This window comes from Trachemys scripta, chromosome 18 (genome assembly GCF_013100865.1).
Source record: "Trachemys scripta elegans isolate TJP31775 chromosome 18, CAS_Tse_1.0, whole genome shotgun sequence".
Taxonomy (NCBI): Eukaryota; Metazoa; Chordata; order Testudines; family Emydidae; genus Trachemys; species Trachemys scripta.
In genome coordinates, this window is record NC_048315.1 from 24,638,278 (window position 1) to 24,657,665 (window position 19,388).

Below are 19,388 nucleotides of genomic sequence, written 5' to 3' on the forward strand. Positions count from 1 at the left end.
TATCGCGTCTTGTCGGGACACGACAGTCGATCCCCGAATCGACGCTTGTACTCCACCAGCAGAGGCAGGAGTAAGCGCCATCGACGGGGGAGCCGCGGAGGTCGATTTGCCGCTGTCCTCACAGCGGGGTAAGTTGGCTCCGATCCGTCGAATAGCGTAGCTGAATTTGCATATCTTAAATCGACCCCTCCCGCCCCCCGTAGTGAGGATGTAGCCTCAGTGTTTTAAAAAAGAGAGCGTGAGCAAAGTAAATACAAAAGCAGGGAATATGAGGCTGGAACAGTCAGGTTGAAATTTCACATGCACTGAAGTCTGTTTCCTGCAGTGACCGTGTACGCACGTGAAGTCTTCTGCTGCTAAACGTAAAGCTCAGATCCTGGTGGAAAGGGAAGAACGGTGTTTTAAAGGTGTCCCTTGACTCCAGCTGGACCCCGCTACCGATGCTGTTCCTCAGGGCATAAGCTGACTGCAAACTGAGCAGCTAGGAGGAAGTTTCCCCTACAGCCAGGTTATTCCATAATTGTCCACTGCAGGGTTTCTTTCAGCTGCCTCTAAAGCATCTGGTGCTGCTGGCCACTGTCACAATCCGGATACTGAGCTAGGGGGGCCCCTGGTATGATCCAGTTTGGTGGTTCCTATGCTGACTAGTTCCTCCCATCACCTGTCTACGAACTGCCCCAGAGGGAGCTCAGTGTAGTTTAAGCGTGTTGACACTGAGCCATGCTGAAAGATGCTCGAGGGAGGATTGGGTGGGTAGGCTATGTAGCCCATGAGGGGAGGCAGAAGAGAACAGTGACCACACGGTAAAGGGCAAGGCATCCCTGGAGCTGGGCAGGTCCCTCTGAAGGATGTCTGAATGGCTGCCCAGGTCCCACAAATACAGCAGGTTTAAAGACACCCTAAACATTTTGACAATGTATTGCATGGGGGAATTGGAGGACATTCTGTGACCTGAGTTCTACAGGAGGTCAGAAGAGAGGATCTAATGATCCCTTCTGGTCTTAAAATCTTCAAATCCATGAACCTGTACTACCTTAAAAATCCTAAGCACCCTTTGTCCCAGGCTGCCTTGCTTGTCCTCCCTCGCTGAGGAGAACAGTCCTGATGAGCCACAGTTCACCTATGAGTGAATTATGAGACGCAAGAGGGAGAGAACCTTTGCACGGTGGTGGGGTGGGGGCATTTCAACCCTAAAAGGAATTCCTTTGCAGTATTTGAGTAACTGTAAACAGTGGGTTAGACTGGAAACTGCTTCTCAGCTTTGACTGGAGCTTTTGCTACCTGGAAATGCTAGGCTGTTGCAAGGGGCAGAGAGATGTTTGCTGTGGGCAGCACGTGGCCGGTGCTTGTGCAGAAGGGTCTGTATGTCTGCTGTGCCTTGGGACATACGTTTTGTGTAAGTGCTAGAGCCCCCAGTGCACTCTCCTCAGTCCTTTTCTGTTGTGATGAAGCCACAGTGGGGCCATCCTGAGACTGAGGAGATGTTAGTAACATTTGGGGAGGATTGTAAGTACATCAGGCATTAGGAGGGAATTAGTCCCACCACTTTAATTGGCGGAGTCGATAATTATCTCCTGACTGTGCTGAGCCAGCCTGTTTCTCCCATTAATGTACCGTGAGGTTAATGGAGGCCAAGTTTCGGCTGCTAGGTAAGAGATTGAAGTCCAGGACCTCCATGGTAGCATTTTCTGAAATGCTTCCAATGCCGCCCACAGGGCCAGTTAGGCAAACTGCAGGGTCTCAATGCAAGGATGAGACGATGGTGTAAGGAGGAGGGGTTTAGATTTATTAGGAACTGGGGAAACTTGTGGGAAAGGGGGAGCTTATACCGGAAGGATGGGCTCCACCTAAACCAAAATGGAACCGGATTAATGGCAGTTAACATTAAAAAGCTCAGAGAGCAATTTTTAAACTAGGGCTGGGGGAAAGCTGACAGATGCGGAGGAGTATGTGGTTGGGACAGAGACATCCCTTAGGGGAGGATCTATTAATGGAGATGCTCTATGTCCCAGTAAGGAGGAGAGGATGGAAGATGATAAAATATGGGTAGGATGTGATGAGAAACAGTCAAATGAAAGAGTCCCACTCAATTACATCACAAAACGTCAGACAGCTAAAAAGTGACAAGTTTTTAAAGTGCTTATATACAAAGGCTAGGAGAATAAATAATAGAATGGGTGAACTAGAGTGCCTCGTATTAAATGAGGAGATTGATATAATGGGCATCACAGACACTTGGTGGAATGAGGATAATCAATGGGACACCTTAATACCAGGGGACAAAATATATCGGAAGCACAGAACAGGTCGTGCGGAGGGGGTGGGGGGAGTGGCACTATCTGTGAAAGAAAGCGTAGAATCAAATGAAGTAAAAATCTTAAATGAAGCAAACTGTACCATGAAATCTCTCTGGATAGTAATTCCATGCTTGGATAATAAGAATATAGCAGTAGGGATATATTACCGACCACCTGGCCAGGATGGTGATAGTGACTGTGAAATGCTCAGGGAGATTAGAGAGGCTATAAAAATAAAAACATCAATAATAATGGGGGATTTCAACTCTCCCCATATGGACTGGGTACATGTCACCTCAGGACGGGATGCTGAGGTAAAATTTCTTGACACCTTAAATGACTGCTTCTTGGAGCAGCTGGTCCTGGAACCCACCAGAGGTGAGGCAATTCTTGATTTAGTCCTAAGTGGAGCACAGGATCAGGTCCAAGAGGTGAATGTAGCTGGACTGCTTGGTAATAGTGACTATAATATAATTAAATTTACCATCCCTGTGGCAGGGAAAACACCACAGCAGCCCAACACTCTAGCATTTAATTTCAGAAAGGGGAACCACACAAAAACGAGGAAGTTTGTTAAATAGAAATTAAAAGGTGCAGTGCCAAAATCCCTGCAAGCTGCATGGAACGTTTTTAAAGACACCATAACAGAGGCTCAAAGTATAACCCAAATTAAACAACATCGTCAGAGAACCAAAAAAGTGCCTCTGTAGCTAAACAAGCATGTAAAAGAAGCAGTGAGAGACAAAAAGGCAGCTTCAGCCTTTAAAAAGTGGAAGTTAAATCTTATAAACTCTGGCAAATGAAATGCAAAAATATAATTAGGAAGACCAAAAAAGAATGTGAAGAACAGCTAGCCAAAGACTCAAAAAGTAATAGCAAAAAAATGTTGTAAATACATCAGAAGCAGGAAGCCAGTGGGGCCACTTGACGATTGAGACTCTAAAGGAGCGCTCGAGGACGATCAGGCCATTGCGGAGAAACTACGTGAATTTGACATTGGTCTTCACGGCTGAGGATGTGAGGGAGATTCCCAAACCTGAGCCATTCTTTCTAGGTGACAAATCTGAGGAACTGTCCCAGATTGAGGTGTCATTAGAGGAGATTTTGGAACAAATTGATAAATTAAACAGTAATAAGTCACCAGGACCGGATGGTATTGACCCAAGAGTTCTGAAGGAGCTCAAATGTGAAATTGCAGAACTGCTAACTGTAGTCTGTAACCTATCATTTAAATCAGCTTCTGTACCAAATGACTGGAGGATAGCTAAGGGGATGCCAATTGTTAAAAAGGGCTCCAGAGGTGATCCCGAAAATTACAGGCTGGTAAGCCTGACTTCAGTACCAGGCAAACTGGTTGAAACTATAGTAAAGAACAAAATTATCAGACACATAGATGAACATAATTTGTTGAGAAAAAGTCAACATGGTTTTTGTAACGGGAAATTATGCCTCACCAATCTACTAGAATTCTTTGAGGGGGTCAACAAGCATGTGGACAAGAGGGATTCAGTGGATATAGTGTACTTAGATTTTCAGAAAGCCTTTGACAAGGTCCTTCACCAAAGGCTCTTAAGCAAAGTAAGCTGTCATGGGATAAGAGGGAAGGTTCTCTCATGGATCGGTAACTGGTTAAAAGATAAGAAACAAAGGGTAGGAATAAATGGTCAGTTTTCAGAATGGAGAGAGGTAATGGAGAGACAGTGGTGTCCCCCAGAGGTCTGTACTGGGACCAGTCCTATTCAACATATTCAGAAATGATCTGGAAAAAGCGTAAACAGTGAGGTGGCAAAATTTGCAGATGATACAAAACTACCTCAAGATAGTTAAGTCCCAGGCAGATTGCGAAGAGCTACAAAGGGATCTCACAAAACTGGGTGACTGGGCAACAAAATGGCAGATGAAATTCAATGTTGATAAATGCAAAGTAATGCACATTGGAAAACATAATCCTAACTATACATATAAAATGATGGCATCTAAATTAGCTGTTACCCCTCAAGAAAGAGATCTTGGAATCATTGTGGCTAGTTCTCTGAGAACATCCACTCCATGTGCAGCGGCAGTCAAAAAAGCGAACAGAATGTTGGGAAGCATTAAGAAAGGGATAGATAATAGGACAGAAAATATCATATTGCCTCTATATAAATCCATGGTTCACCCACACCTTGAATACTACGTGCAGATGTGATCCCCCCATCTCAAAAAAGATATATTGGAATTGGAAAAGATTCAGAAAAGGGCAATAAAAATGATTAGGGATATGGAACAGCTTCTGTATGAGGCGAGATTAATAAGACTGAGCAGGGATAAGGACCCGGGGTCCTGCCACTGAGGTTCACTATAATACTTCTCACTACCACAGCTGAGCAGGTGTAGAGTCCCCTCCTCGAACTCTGATCCTCCCAGGGTTCGCAGGCTGATCTTGCCTATTATGTCATTGAGAAGCTCCCCTTCCCTGGGGGTGGGCTCAGGATGCTATGGGCACCCCCAGGCTAGAGTGAACTCTGCACTGCACTCCCTGCTCCTGTGAGGGAGGACCTACTGTAGCTATTGTTGGAGAGGCAAGTACCACGGCAGCTCCCCTGTGTGTAGTTCCCCGAGCGCTGTCACTGCTGTGGGAGAGCTCTGCCCTGCCCTGCCCTGCACGGTTCCTGCTGGGCTGTGGAGCAGATCCTTCTTGTTAGCATATGCGCAGCGCGCCTCAGGATTCGTCACTGAATTTGGTCCACTGGTTGGATCACTAGCTTTCCTGGCTTGGGCTGGGTACTGGTGGGGAGTACGGCATGAACGCTGATCCATGGCGAGCAGATTTACCCACGCTTAACAGTGTGGGCAAGCACTAGCTCTGCAGGCAGCCTGTGCAGAGCTGGCGCTGTTGAACTGACAGGGATGCTGCTGTGTCGGGGGACAGCTGAATCCAAAAGGAATCTGCCCCTCTCCCCGTCGTTTCACTGTCTGTACCTGGGGAGGGCTGTAAAATCCAGTCCGTGCTGCCCGTTTGGTACAGCGCTAGGACTGTGCTGTGCCCCGGTGGGTGCATCCGCCCAGCACAAGCTGAGTCTTGTTAGTGGGCAGGGATGGGCAGGCCCAAGCAGTGCCTTGGCCGAATTCCTCAAGGCTGGTGTGGTCACTGGGGAGAAGCACTGCCTTGTACAGGTGGAAGCTCTCCCAAGGTCGGGGAGTTTCTTCTGGCAGCTGGGGCTGTGAGGAGGGCAGGGCTAGAGCAGGGAGCTGCCACCTTATCCTGTTTAAATCCCTCCTGTAAAGCTCACCTCCCCCAACAGATCGCTCCAGTCGGGCCTTGGTTGGGCATGTGGCAAACTGAGACCTCAGCTTTGCTGCCAAACTCCGCTGGGCCGATTGCAACCGCAGCCTCCCACCTCATCCCCTGGGGTTTGTGGCCTGTCTGCCATGCAGATTGGGAGCTCTCTGGGGTAGGACTGGCTTATTCATCATGTCTGTACAGCCTCTAGCACAGTGGGGCTCTGGTCCTCGATTGGGGTTCCCAAGCATTACCCTAATATAACTGATGGGAGGCAGGGGGGAGCATGTGGCAGGCATGTCAGAGAGCCCCTGCTGCCCCTAATGGCCATTACCCTGCCAGGCTCAGAGCTGCTCCCCAGGGCCGGTCAGCAAGCCCTCCCTCCCTCCCACAGCTAGAGGACAGGGCAGTGAAACTGATTTGTGGAGACTCCGGAGGGAGCCAACAAAGGGTTGAGCCAAAGCTGTATCTGGGCTCTTGGGCTCTGGAAGGCAGCAGTAAAGGATCAAGGACTAGCTCAGTCCCCTGTGGAAGGCCCAAAGAGGAAAGCGGGGGAAGGGTGTAAATGCTCAGGGGAGGATCTGCCCAGACTACGTGAGAGGGTGAAAGCAGGAGAGATGGGACCGTGTGAAGGAAAGAGGAACCTGGATTGACTAACCAAACCCATTCCTCTGTCAGGAGGGGTTCCCTCTTCATCTCCTCAGGGAGCAGTGGGAGCCCTGCCCCGGGGGTGGAATCGATCTCTGAGAGACAGAGCACTGGGGCTAAGTGGGACCTGCCAGATCTCTGCTCTCTGAGTCCCCTGCCCTGGGGATCCTTGTTGGACTGGGTCTGGCTCAGACTTCAAAGCACTGCCCTGTCTTGGTTTTGTGTGCAGGGCTCTTCCTCACCACAGGGGCAGGGAGCTTTCAGATTTAGAAGTGGAGGAGCCCAGCAGGCTGTGAGCCAAGCCGTGGGTTGCGTGGCTCTCTGAGCTTAGAGGAGTGTGGCGGATCAGAAGGAGGGTGTCAGACAGACAGGTGGCCCCTGCTGCTGCTTCCTCTCCTTCCCTTGAGTCTCCCTGTTTTGGGGATTGCCCGAGGCGCCAGATGAGCAGTGTGTGGAGGAGGGGACTTTGCCCAGTGGTTTGGGGGTTTATCTGCTTCCCTGTGCAGGCTTGGGTGGAAGCTGGGCGACAGCATCACCATCTGAAGAAGTGAGGTTCTTACCCACGAAAGCTTATGCTCCCAATACTTCTGTTAGTCTTAAAGGTGCCACAGGACCCTCTGTTGCCTTTTAGTATCACCATTGGCTCACCTCCTTGCCCCTCTTTGGGGAAGGTTAACAGGGTGGTTCCTGCCCTGCCTCATCTCCCAGTGCATAGTGGAAAACCCGTGGCCAGGAGCTGGGTTCTCTCCTCCATCCCTGTCCCGGGCTCCATTACCCCACTTTTGCATTTTGAAGCCTACATTGCCAGCACTAGAGAACTAGCCTGTCTCCTCCCAAATGTGCCACGGGATCCGAGGGCTGGGTTAACTGTGTGCCCAACCTGAACTAGGACTGGGCCCTTGCTATCCTGGGCAGCCGCCCTCTGCATTTGGCACCAACAGCATGGTGACTCCCAGCCCCACCATGAGCCAGAGCCCGCTGGCTCCATGACCGTTGTCCCAGGGCAGGGAAGTGGGTCTGACTCTGGCTTCATTTCCCTTTGCCCTTCCCTTGCCGGAGAGGGACAGGTGTGGGGGATTATTCTTTGTAGTCACTGCTTAATTGCCTCGTTATTGTGCTGAGCAAATGAATCCTGGCATCAGCTAAGCGTGGCCGCTCCTAAAAATGCATTCGGGAGTTGGCAGAGTCCAGCTGGCATGGGAGAGCGGCCTCGTCCAGAGACAGGCGCCTGGATCGATACCAGCCATCAACAGGTGCAGGAAGCGAAGGGAGCTGTGTACGTGGCTGTGGGAGGATTTGAATCAGCCTGTGACCCTGACCACCCCCCATGCCCTTCACAGCTAATGTTCACATACCCCCTTTATGTTTTTCAGACCGTCAGCATCAATAAGGCCATTAACACACAGGAAGTGGCTGTCAAGGAGAAACACGCCAGAAATATCCTTTTCAGAGTTGGCAGCAGGACAAGCGAGCGTGGGAGTCGACTGGAGACTGGCTGGAAGGCAGGTGGAGGTACAGGTGTGGAAGTGGGCAGAGAGCAGCCGTCATAGCAAGAGCCCCTCATGGATTGGCCTGGCTCTAAGCCCTCTGCTGAATGGAGGGCTTAGAGCCAAAATCCCACTGGGATCCCCTCTGCCCAGCAGGAGGAAGAGTGGGATTCCTGAAGGGAAGTGGCCGAGTGGGCAAGGGAGGGTGGTGGTGAGTGATTCTGGCACGGCACTACCCTTTCTCTCCCGGTGCTGTAGCCTTGCTCTGAGCAGGTCTGTGCCCGCTGCTGCTTGGAGTTGTGTCCATGCTTGGTGCTTCCACCACTGACATCCCCCCCGGAGCTGCCCCAATGGTAGCAGTGGTGGGAAATGTTAGCGTGGAAAGGCCTAGCCAGGCAGAGGGGCCGTAGCTGCAAGGGGGGAGGGTGTTATCATTCCTCGCTGGTTACTTCCACCCTAATGAGCTTTAGCGCGGTTATAAATACCAGGTGCGCTTAAGCTGAACGGCCCAAAGGTCTGAATAGTTAAGATCCCGCTGAAGAAGAACGTATTTTGGCAGCTCTGCAGCTGACCGGGAGCCAGGAACGTGCAGCAGGTGCAGCCTCCAAATCATTCCACTTTGTAGGAAGAACTGGGGAGCGTTTTGCTTTCTGAACCCATGGGGTTCTGCATCGCCCAGCTCCAGGGCCAGGCAAGTGGGGGCGGGAGAGAGTCCAGCCTAGAGGCTCTGGGGACTGGTGGATCCTCTGAGAGCTGTCGCTGAAGCTCCTGGGCCATTGCTGTCAATGCATGGAAGGGTTCAGGACAAGTGATATCTGCCAGTGCTGGGAATGGGGAGCTGGAGAGACCAGGGCCCCAGCCCAGCCTGGACTCAGTGACCGACCGAATTCTCCTAGGCACTCTGGGGACTCAGCCCCAGTGTGGGTGTGGGGGGGATCTTCCTGAGGGGGTCTCTTTGGAGGGGAGAGGGCGTGGTGCTGGAAGGGGGGGCTGCTTGGTTTGAACCCCCAGGGCACAGTGTGTCCCTGGCCTGAGGCAGTGATTTGGGAACGGCCCATCGCCTCTCCCTCGCTAGGAAAGAACAGCACGTCCCCAGCCTTTGGAAGTTCTCTGCTGCCTAGCTGAGGCTTGAGCTCTGGGCTGCAGGTTGGCTGTCTGGTATGGGGGAGCTCAGCTGGTGGGGGGTCTGCTCATTCCACCTTCTTGAAGAGAAACAAGCTCCAGCAGCTTACAGGGTTTATCTGACGCTGGAATGTCTGTTGCAGGGCTGTTTCCCGGCTGGCATTCTGCATGGGGCCCTTTTGTTTTTGTCTCAGACCTGTTTTCAATGGGAAAGCTGTTCGTGTACGGGGATCCCAGGCCTGGAGATAAAGCTCCACCGCCGTCCTGTGGGCTGTTAGCTTCTTGATGCAGCAGGCTGCCTGCCACGCCGATCCCCTTTCTGCATTCCTAGTCTATAGCAAGAGTTAGCGTGGCTGGTCTGCTCCCCAAAGCATTATGCAGGGGTCTGTAGAAAACAGCCCTGCGCCGGCCTCATGTGACAGGACCTAGATAGCCTGTAGGCAGAGCTCTCGAGTGTACCAGATTTAGTGGGACATTCTGTATTTCCACTTTATCAGGATGCCTGATCCACTGCCCGCTGAGGTGGGCAATGAGAAACTGCTTCACCTCCCCTGCAGGACAGCTGTGGTCAAGGGATATCATGAGTTCAAGCCTCATCTCTTCCATTCACTACTACTTCTACTTCTGTGCATTTCCTGCCCCGTATTGCTGACCCAGGCTTCAGCCCCCTGCCTTATGAGACCAACAAGTATCAGCCCCTCCCAATTGGACTAAGAAATTGCACAAGGTCACTGGAGGCAGAACTGGTGTGGACCCATGATCTTTAATCTAGCACACCCAAATTTCAGTCACTCAGCCATGCTGCCTTTAGACTGACTGTGCCCAATCTGTGTGCTTGGCTGTCCTAGCTGCAGCTACCCTTCTGTCCTCCGTGAGCCAGGAATCAAACCCAGGAATCGTGGCGTCCTCCCCCGCCCTTTAGCTCTAGCAAATAGTTGAGTAATCCACTGGCCGTGTGTGTCACATTCTCCCTCTAGTGGCTGGCCCACACAGAGGGGAGCAGCTGCGGTCTGGGCTGGGGATCTGAAGGCCCAGGACGGGTGAGGGGCAGAAGGTACGTAGCACATGTGTGTACGGCAGGGGGTTCTGCGCAGTTCCAGTGACAGCTGGAGAAGAAAGCAGCCAGGAGAGAGGGAGAGCAGCCGCTGGTTCCAGCAGCTCTGCTGGCTGGTTCTGGTTTGGAAGCACGTTGTTGGCTGGCGCCAACAGGGCCTGTGCACTCCAGATACCTAGTGCCTTTTGCTGATGCATGCTGGTTGTCTCATTGCGTGGGTAGAAACCTCTCCGCAGGAGGGGAGTTCCCAGTTGCTCTCTACCACTTCGCACTGCCTTTGGGATCCAGAACAGGGTGAGGGGCTAGCCAGCAAGCCTCACTGTCTCTGAGCTATTGTGTTTTGTGGGTGTCCCTATCACTGCTGTGCACTCCAAGCGAAGGGATTGGCTTTTCCTTAGCCCGCCTCTCACCATGCATCCTGGGAACCCACCACGAGAAAGGAGCTCAGACCTTCTGGTCCGTCGTGAACCGACTCCCCCTCTCCAGCAACGCCGTGCTCTGTTGGAAGTTCTGCCACGTGTTCCACAAGCTCCTCCGCGATGGACACCCAAATGTACGTGCACGGCCGTGTCGCTGATAGTGCCAGATGGGGGGCGGCACAGGAGGGGAATATACTGTGATTGCCTCATGTCCTTTCAGCCCCTATTGGGCCAGGAATAGGAAGACCCGAGAGGCCACCTAAGTGTTGCCAACTCTTGTGACTTTTATTGTGGGCTTTGCAATATTTTGGTGTTTTTCCTAAGGCCCCAGCTCCTGGAGTCCTGTGACTATGTGAGAATCTCAGCTTGCATTAAAAAAAAAAAAAAAAAAAAATACCGGTTGCAGAGCAAAGCACAAATCCGAAAGGTCCCAAAGCCGGGAAGGGCCATAAAAACACCAACCATTTATTATTAAAAAATATTGTGATTTTAAGCTGTTCTCATGATTTGTTGCCAATGTGCACTCATCACTGGAAAGTGGGGGGAGTGAGGGGTGATGAACAGAGTGGGAATATGTCGGCATTTATTGCCTCTGTTCCCCCACCCCCAGCTTTCTAGCCTGCCCCACATCACATCATATCTGTTTCCCACCCCTACTTCCTTAAAGAGTCTGATGAGCCCCAGCCTGTCTGTCCTGCTGTGCCGTGGCCTCTGCGCGCTCCTGGGTGCTGTCAGGCCCAGCTCTGCAGAAGACCAATGGCAAGGGTAGAAAGGGTTAATGCATCACCGCCCCTCCCTCCCCTCCAAAAGCTGAGCCTGGGAAGGGAGACAAGTATTCACCCCAGCACTAACCCTGCAGCCCTCCCCATTCCCTGCCAGTCAGCCAGCGCTCCGCTCATCCCCATTCTCTCCTCTCCTCTCCTCTCCTCTCTGCTAGAGGCCTAGGAAGCCCACTCCCTCCGCCATGTGGATTTAAACAGCAGTAATGCTGTGCCTCCCTCCCCCTTCCGTCAGAGAGCCTCAAGCCAGTTACAGTCAGGGACAAATGAAGCCCTGTATGAGGTGGGTAAGACGGGATGGTCCTTTCCACTGTACAGATGGGGAAACCGAGGCACAGAATATCAGTGACTTGCCAATGATGACACAACTAGTCTGAGACAGAGCTGGGACTAGAACCCAGGAGTCCTGATCCTCATTTCTTGCTCTAATCACAGGATCAAACTTGTCCCACTAGCTAGAGCTTTCCCTTGTACGGCCAGGAGCCTGTGAACGTGGCTGGCTCTCTGGCAGCTTCTGTGCCCCTTCTTTGCTCTCCAATGGCCTCCTCTCAATTTCCCTTCCAGGTCCTGAAAGACTCTGTGAGGTACAAGAACGAGCTGAACGACATGAGCAGGATGTGGGTGAGTGGCTGGCTTGCGTGGGGGAATTTCCTGCTGGACGCCAACTGGCGCTCATGCTGGGAGGTGGTGCTAGGAAGTCCTGCGCCTCTTAAGGGAAGAACAGCAGGCCCTGGTGATGGTTTGCCAGGTAATTTGTCCATGGAGCAATGGGCAGAGCCTGACTGAAGCTAGGCAGACAGCTGCCTTCCTCCTTCCCCTGCCCTAAGACTACCCAGAGCGTGTCTCTCCCCCGGCTGCAAGCGGTGGAAGCCTGTATCACAGAGAAGCAGTTTCAAGTTGAAGCTAGCTCCCCATTGTCAGCGTGATTGACGTCTCCCCCCAGAGAGACGAGGCTCGGGATCGTTGTGCCCTTGGTGTCGCGTCTCGAGGAGGCGGGGTGGAAACCAGAGATTTATAGTCAGCGCTGTTTGGAAATCAGAGCTCTGCTTGACTTTCTAAAATCGTGGCTCCTCGTTGCTCCAGAATGGCTTGGCCTAGAAATGCCAGATCTGTCTGCCTGGGTTGGCCTTGCTGAGAGGAGGGACCCAGCCTGAGAGATTGCATTGGGCTGAGTTTATTATGAAGAACGTTTATAACTGAGCTCCTGCTGCTAGGCCCCGCCATAGGTGGGGCACTAAACAGCAAGCGGAAAGGTGGTGAGGCTGGCCTCCAAGAAGGGGGTTGGAGAGTGGCAGGGTCACAAGGGCAGCTGGAGTAGCCCGGAGCCTGTGCTTGCCCATATCATCATGTGGAGGAGAGCAGGGAGCCCCAGCAGTGTAGTGGAGATGGGGACATGGAATGGGGCAGGTGAGAGAGGCCATGGCAGGTGGTGAGTGTAGGGAAAGGCCTGGGGTTTAAAATTTTCAGTGTGGATAGATGCCTCTTCCCCTGAACCATTGCCCTATACGCTGTCCACTAAGCCGATATGCTGCCCAGAGGCCTTCACACACACCTCACCTGGGCTTGCGAACGTCTGGCCAAGGGAAATCCTTTGAGGAGCCTCACAAAATCTGTAAAAAATCCTAAAGGGAGCAGAGCTCCTCTCCTGCAGAGGTCAGACAGAAACTCAGGGTGAGTTGTGGGAGCTCATTTGAAATAGGTGGGGGCAGTACAAGAAATTCATAAACAAAAACCAGGTGAAAGGCGAGTTATGGTTGAAAGTTAGTTTCGCTGGAGTCCAGCGAACACCCAAAATATTACCCTGGCTTCACAAAAACACCCCAGCCCCTTCTCCACTCAGACGCTAGACAGGCTGGATGCTAGCAGCTAAAGGACCGGGCCACCCAGTTCTTTACTCTTTGTCCTTCACACTGTCCACCCAGCCTTAACTTTGCCTCCTGTTGCACTGGGCGAAAATATACACAGAGGTCAAGATGACACAATTGTATAATCCCAATTCTCATTCCCAGGATCCATGTCCAGTCAGCTCACCCTGGAAAAGGGGTGAGTTTTGACTCTGCACAGGGTGTGGACTGTTTTTGTTGGAGGAGGCTGGGAAAGGCACCAGCTCATTCTTAATACATGAATGGCAATTATTTTGGTTTGACATATTCCTGATGTATCTGCTAGCGGTTTTCAGTCTCTCCTGAGTGACTGTGAAGGCAGGAGTGTCTCTGCTTCACCCCCTGTCTCGTTGGGGACAGTATGGGTGTTTTTCCATTTGGGGTGGGGATTTCCTAATAATCAGTTACAAAAGATTCCAATCCCAACAGCTAATTTCACACAACACAGAGTTTTGAGAGGGTAAGGGTCCATACTCACAACCTAAGGTGCTTTGGGAAGGCCAAATATGGTCACTGGGCATTCTGTTACCTGGCAGAAAACAAGTAAAACCCAACCAGCAGCTGGGGGGGCCTATTGACTTCAGTAATGGCTCTTTGCACTGGGGGCTGCATGAACAGAGCCCTATGGAAGTCAGTGGGGCTCCACAAAGGCACAGGTGTCAGCCGCATAGGCGCTATTGCAGGACTGGGGCCCAGTACGCTAGCCATGGTGCCTGCTGTTGGTGTAAGGGCTGAGATGGGACCTGTTTAGAATGAGCCATGCTTGCCCCCTCTAGCCACCTCACAAGGAGTGTGTTGTCCGGTTGGATGTGGTTCAGAGCTGATGTGGGCAGATCAGGAGGCCTGTAGCAAACACAATTGGTTGTGCAGGATCCCCTTTGGGAGGGGGCGGCGTTAGGAGATTCCCTCCCCACTGCTGAGGACAGTTATTTAATATCGTAAGATCTCCTCGGTACCTGAGCCGGGGTGGCAGGAGAGCCCACTGGGCTGCTGCCAGTTCCATAGCTGCTTGTGGAGTTCCACCACCAAGCGTCCAAGCTAATGTGGCAGACGAGATTTCAGAGGGAAGACCAAGGAGCTACGTGAGCAGGTGCTGAGCCAACTGACACCATGGAAATGCCGGTGGTTGACTTGGGATATGAAACAGAACTGTCAGGAGAATGAAAAGCAACAAGCAGGATCTACACACTGCGGCCAGAGAGAGCAATAGGCACATGGGGCAGAGGCAGCCCTGTCTTAGGCTCTGTCTGGGAAGTCCTTGTCATCAGCAAAACCCAGTTCTTTTGGCAGCTTTGCCTATACCATGCTGTGGAGAAATGGGCCGCAGCTAGATGAACACTGTCTTTCCACAGGCCAGAGATGAATTCACTTGTTGCTAATAGACTAAACCTGTCCCCACAAAGGCTCCTGGGTGCTGTACGGTACGTCAGATAAGAAATTCACTAAGTAACAAACAAAAATAGTTCTCTGTGGGTCTGCTATAACCTCCCTTCCCCCCCGCCCCCCCTCCCCAACCCCAGCACCCTCGGTGCAGAATGGGGAGCTGGAGCTGGGAGACGTTGTGGCTGTCATTAAAATGAGTCAAACAGGAAGGATTACGAATTCCGAAAAGAGGCAAATGAATTGGCAGCGTGCACACCCTGACAGGCGTGCAGGCAGTGTCCTATGCGCACAGACACACACACAACTTTTTGTCTCGCTTTGGGTTCCGCTCTGTCCTTCGACAGGTTCCATTCATTGGGGTTTTCCCTTCTGGTCCCAGGGATGTGTTTGTATGATGCTAACCAGCGGGCAGCAGATTTCGTGTGCTCCCAGCACATCTCTGCTGGCCCTCCCTCTCCCCATCACGCCCAAGCAACACCAGTGACTCCTCTCAGCTGGGGCAGAATTTGGCATCTGTCCTTTTTCTTTGATTGCAAATACTTTCCCATCCCCCTCCCTGGGCAGCAGGTGTTATACACTCGCTGCCTGCTTTGGTTAGCATTAAACCAGCCCTGTGCAAGTTGCTGTCATTGGAAGCAGGTTGAGTTGCCATCTCGTCTCTGTGTAAGTTCAGCCATTTGTTCCCTGCCCACACCTGTGAGCCTTGTGCCTCTAGGTAGCTGTTGAACCTCTTGAAATGGTGGAGTATAGCACTGCTAGGGAACCAAGCGGTGGGGTTAGCCCAGAAGCAACAGAGGCTCAAAGGGGGCCCACTGTGAACTGTAACCTGGCAGGCTGGGGGGCCACCTGCTCTCAGAGCTAAGCGTGCATGCAGGGCCAGAGCCAGTCTCAGATGCTCCCACCTACTTCAGAGGCAGAATTTTGCATTCAGTATGAATTGTTAAAATAAATAAAAATCTAGGGTATTTCAACCCCCTCCCCTGTACCGAGGTGGTGGTTAAACCCCAGCTCTGCAGAAGCAGGAGACTTACAATTGCAACGCTGGTACCAAGGCCAGCTAGTCTGGTTAGGGATTCTGCCAGTCCAGCAGCTAACTTGGCTGAGTGTCCCAGTTATTGGCTGAATAATGCTTCATGCAGAAGGGGGCCATGCCAGCGAGTCTCTGATTGAATACATCTGCTGCGCACCTCACCCTGAGACCCCCCCCAGAGGCTGCCTGAGCCTGTTCACCCTGATTTTTAAACATGGTATCAAGATCTTCAGGGATATGTTGGGGGTAGAGGTCAGATATCGGCCGAACTCTTCTGAGCCTCATCATGCCATAGTCCAGGGTATATACAACGGTGGCAACAGCCCACTTGCCAAGATGCATCCCAGCTTGTGGGTAATGTTCTCCTAGTGGATGGGAGGATATTCCGGATCAGTGATGTGTGGTCTGGTGTATGCCACATGCTGTAAACGTTCATTCCCTCCTTGCTGTGAGGTTTTAACAACATGCTGATCAGTCTGTCTAGCAGACAGAGGTATAAGTACCAATCCTTGTGGCTTCGTCTGGCATTGTCCGCGCTTGTGTTGCGTGCAGCGACCTGGCTCGCTTGGGAAACAATGGGGGAAATGCTATTGTGTGTGTCCAGTATTGAAATAGCAGCAGCCCTGCTCGGCGGGCGGCCAGCAGAGCCCAGGAGCTGGGAGCAGAGACCTTGTCCTGCAGTGAGTGCCGCGGGAAACAGGGAGCCCTGGGAACGGAGAATGTGGGCTGCAGATAGTTAGTTAATGGTGTCGAAAGATTAGTGACTTGAAATGTGCAACGTAAGTAAATACAGGGGGTGACGCACCCAGTGGCTGGGCCATGTGAGCCGTTTGTATACTGGGGTGAATAAACAAACCCAAACAAGAGGGAAGACAGGAATGTATAAAGCACAGGGGGGAGATTTTGTAGGCCTGAGTCTTAAAGGCGTCATGCGATTCCAGAAGCTGCCGGCCTCTCCAGTAGGGAAGGTGCAAACCTCAGCATCCCAGAGCAGCCGGGGGCAGACTTCTCACCAGCATCAGACCCTGGTGCCTCACTTTCTGCTTTCTCCTGTTCCACAGAGTCATCTGAGTGAGGGCTACGGGCAGCTGTGCAGCATCTACCTCAAACTGCTGAGAACCAAAATGGAGTTCCATACGAAAGTAAGGCCGCTTCTCGTCCCCGCCTCCTTTCTTCCCTCCTCCCCTCCAAACAGACCACACTCTTCCCACCCACATCTGATCCATTGATTTAGTTGGGGATTGGCCCTGCTTTGAGCAGGGGTTGGACTAGATGACCTCCTGAGGTCCCTTCCAACCCTGATATTCTATGATCCATTCCAGGAAGGTGAGGTCTGGTGATGGGGTCTCCTGCAGCTCCACCCGTTCAGTCCCCCAGGGGTACATCCTCTGTGAGCTAGGCTGGGAAGCAGAATTATCACTCTGGAGACATCTAGGCTGCACACTAAGCCTGGGTCTGTGGGCTCAGTGCTTCCGTCCGCCCGGCAGTGGAAATGTGGGTTTACGATTGCTAGGCCCCGGTCTCACAGCCGTGTCCAGACTGCACCACGCAGACCTGCTGACTCGGGTCTGCAGCCTGAGCACAATGACAGGGCTTGGTCCTGAGCCTCAGTGGGGCGCGGGGTCTCACCCACCCCTTAGCGAGGTCCTAGGCCCTGGGTCCTGAGCGCTTGCTGGCCTGAGTCAGACTGATCTGTGTGTGCACGGAAGGGGGGCTTGGGCTCAAACCTGAGCCTGGGCTTAATGTGCCGTGTAGACGCACCTTCAGTTCCCCTTGTGTCACATGCTTCCAGCCAGCTGGTTGTGCTGGCAGGACACAGAACTAATGGCCTAGGTAAGCGTGGTGTCAGGACTGAGCTCTGGAGATCCCAGGAGTGACCCATTCTGGTTGTTGCCACCCCTTGAATTAGCACTGCATTGCTGTTGGGAGGCTTGTGTGCCCCCACCCCCTCGGCAGCATCTCTCCCACTGCAGGACGTGGTGCTCTGGCTGGGCCCCGGAGTCAGGCCTTGTCTTTCACTTGCTGGCTGGGGCCCGGCTGCCCCAGGGTACAGGACTGTGAAATAAACTGTCAGCTCCTTGTGTCGCCGCAGTGTTCCTTAGCTGGAGTCTCGGTTAGGAAATGCCAGACCCTGCCGGGAGCTGCCTGCCTTTGTCTTGGGGTGCAGTACTCCCACCAGCCCTGCACTGGGAAAGGTGGCAGCTCCATCCTGCTTGCTGAGCTGGGCAGTGTGGAACAGGCAGTGGCAGGCCCCTCCGGGTGCTGAGAGTTCACTGCAACACACACAGATGGAAGGAGGGCTTGAGTAGCTGGGAAATGGGAGCATGAGGCCTGCCTCTCCTCCTCGGGACGGCCATGGTGGCAAATCTCTCCAGGACTGTGTGAACACGGCCTTCGGATCCCAAAGCAGGGCCGTGGGCTTTGCAGGAGCGAGGCTGTTAGACCCAGACTCAAGAGCCGCTGTCTTGTTCCCCAGAGCTGCGGCAGCGAGGTGGCAGAGTCGTGGGGGGAAGAGGAGACCCTACTGGCTGTGTAAAGGGGCTTCCTCAATGAGCTCCCAAAGCGGTTCCCTCCAGAGAGGCCCTTGGGCTAACCCCGAGGGAGCTGCAGGCAGAGCGTTCGCAGCGAGAGGAATTTGCTTCCTCTCTGGCTCTGCCAGAGCTTTGGCTTTGAGGCAGGCTGCAAAGCTCCCCGTATTCTCTCAGCGATGGGCTGAGATGCATGAGGAGTTACTGCAGTACGCTACCCTGGCGGGTTGGTGTTACTGGCCAGTTACAGGCCCTAATCCTGAGAAAGTGAATGCTGCAGTGCTCAGATCCTGTGGTGATGGGACATGGGCCGTACCTCTGTCCCCCCAAGGGCACTCTCGTGGGCAGACAGAGTCCTGCATTTCTCCCATGTTTCTTTCAGTGGCCCCTTGCCAGGCAGTGCCTGTGTTGCCTTGTATCTCCCCCCCTCCAGCTCCTGCGGGGGGGCTGAGCAGCTGGCGAACGCGAGGCCTGCTCAGCCCTTGGGCTCTCCCGGCCCATTTGCCTCATGGAGCTGGTGACTAGCATGTGCTGTGTGGGCGAGGGCGCCCGTTACGCAGTGCAGCTCCTCGGCGTGAATCCAGCCTTGCCAGGTAGCTGACTGCTGGATTTAAGTGTAAGTGCGGTAAAAACCGCTCCCTTTGGGGAGTGGACAGGGCTGGACGGGAGCTAGCGTGATGTGGGGCTGGTGCAGTGGGGAAAGCTGTACCGGTTCCCCACACTGGGTAGAGTTATCCCGGGGTGGCCCCGAGTGGACACTCGCAGTCCGGTAGAAGAGCAGCCTTTTCTCCCTCCCCCCCCCTTCATTTTAGCTTAGCCTCTTCCTGTGTCATGAGCGAAACGGGGGTTATAGTGGGGTAACAGTACTGCTTTAAATTCACCCCGAAGTTAGATCAGAACAACTTTCCCATGTAGCCGAGGCCTAAGGCTTTGCCCTTGCAGCTTGTCTAAGGTAAAGGGAGAGTTAGCAGGTGCCTGGGTGTAACGGCTTTATGGGCGGGGAATGGAGGACTTCTCCTCAGAGCCTTCCACTGGGGCTGTGGTGGGTCGGAGCACTCTGGACTCTCGCAGAGATGGGGCAGTCACACTGGGACTCCATGGCTTCCACTGGAGATAACCTTGCCCCCACAGTCCCCCTCCCAAGCACGGGATCTAGGGCAGCTTGTGCTGGCTGGATTGGCAACAAGCTCCCGGGAAGAAACGCATGTGGAGTTGTGCAGAGCTGATGCCACGGCGAGCAGCCTTGTCCCTGTACAGCGGCGAAGCCTGGAACCTGTGGAGGGTGCTGGTGTGGAGGGTTACCATATTTAAAAAATAAAAAAAGAGGACACTCCACGGGGCCCTGGCCCCACCCCTTTCCCACCACCGGCCCCGCCCCAACTCCGCCCCTTCCCCGCCCCTTCCCCAAAGTCCCCGCCCTAACTCCCCCTCCTCCCTCCCAGCCACGCGAAAAGGGCTGCCCAAGCGCTACCGGCTTCACAGTTTCCCGGGCAGCC

The 19,388-nt window shown here is 53.1% G+C and overlaps 1 protein-coding gene across 3 annotated transcripts in view; it reads left to right on the top strand.

The window, feature by feature from the left end:
* Nucleotides 1-19,388, top strand: part of HIP1 (huntingtin interacting protein 1) — a 123,354-nt gene that overhangs the window by 67,787 nt on the left and 36,179 nt on the right. For all 3 annotated transcript variants that reach the window (XM_034752333.1, XM_034752335.1, XM_034752334.1), the window contains exons 2-5: nucleotides 7,581-7,644; nucleotides 10,281-10,423; nucleotides 11,633-11,689; nucleotides 16,426-16,506. In XM_034752333.1, coding sequence (XP_034608224.1) covers nucleotides 7,581-7,644; nucleotides 10,281-10,423; nucleotides 11,633-11,689; nucleotides 16,426-16,506 — 345 coding nt within the window. The remainder of the gene's footprint in view (nucleotides 1-7,580; nucleotides 7,645-10,280; nucleotides 10,424-11,632; nucleotides 11,690-16,425; nucleotides 16,507-19,388) is intronic.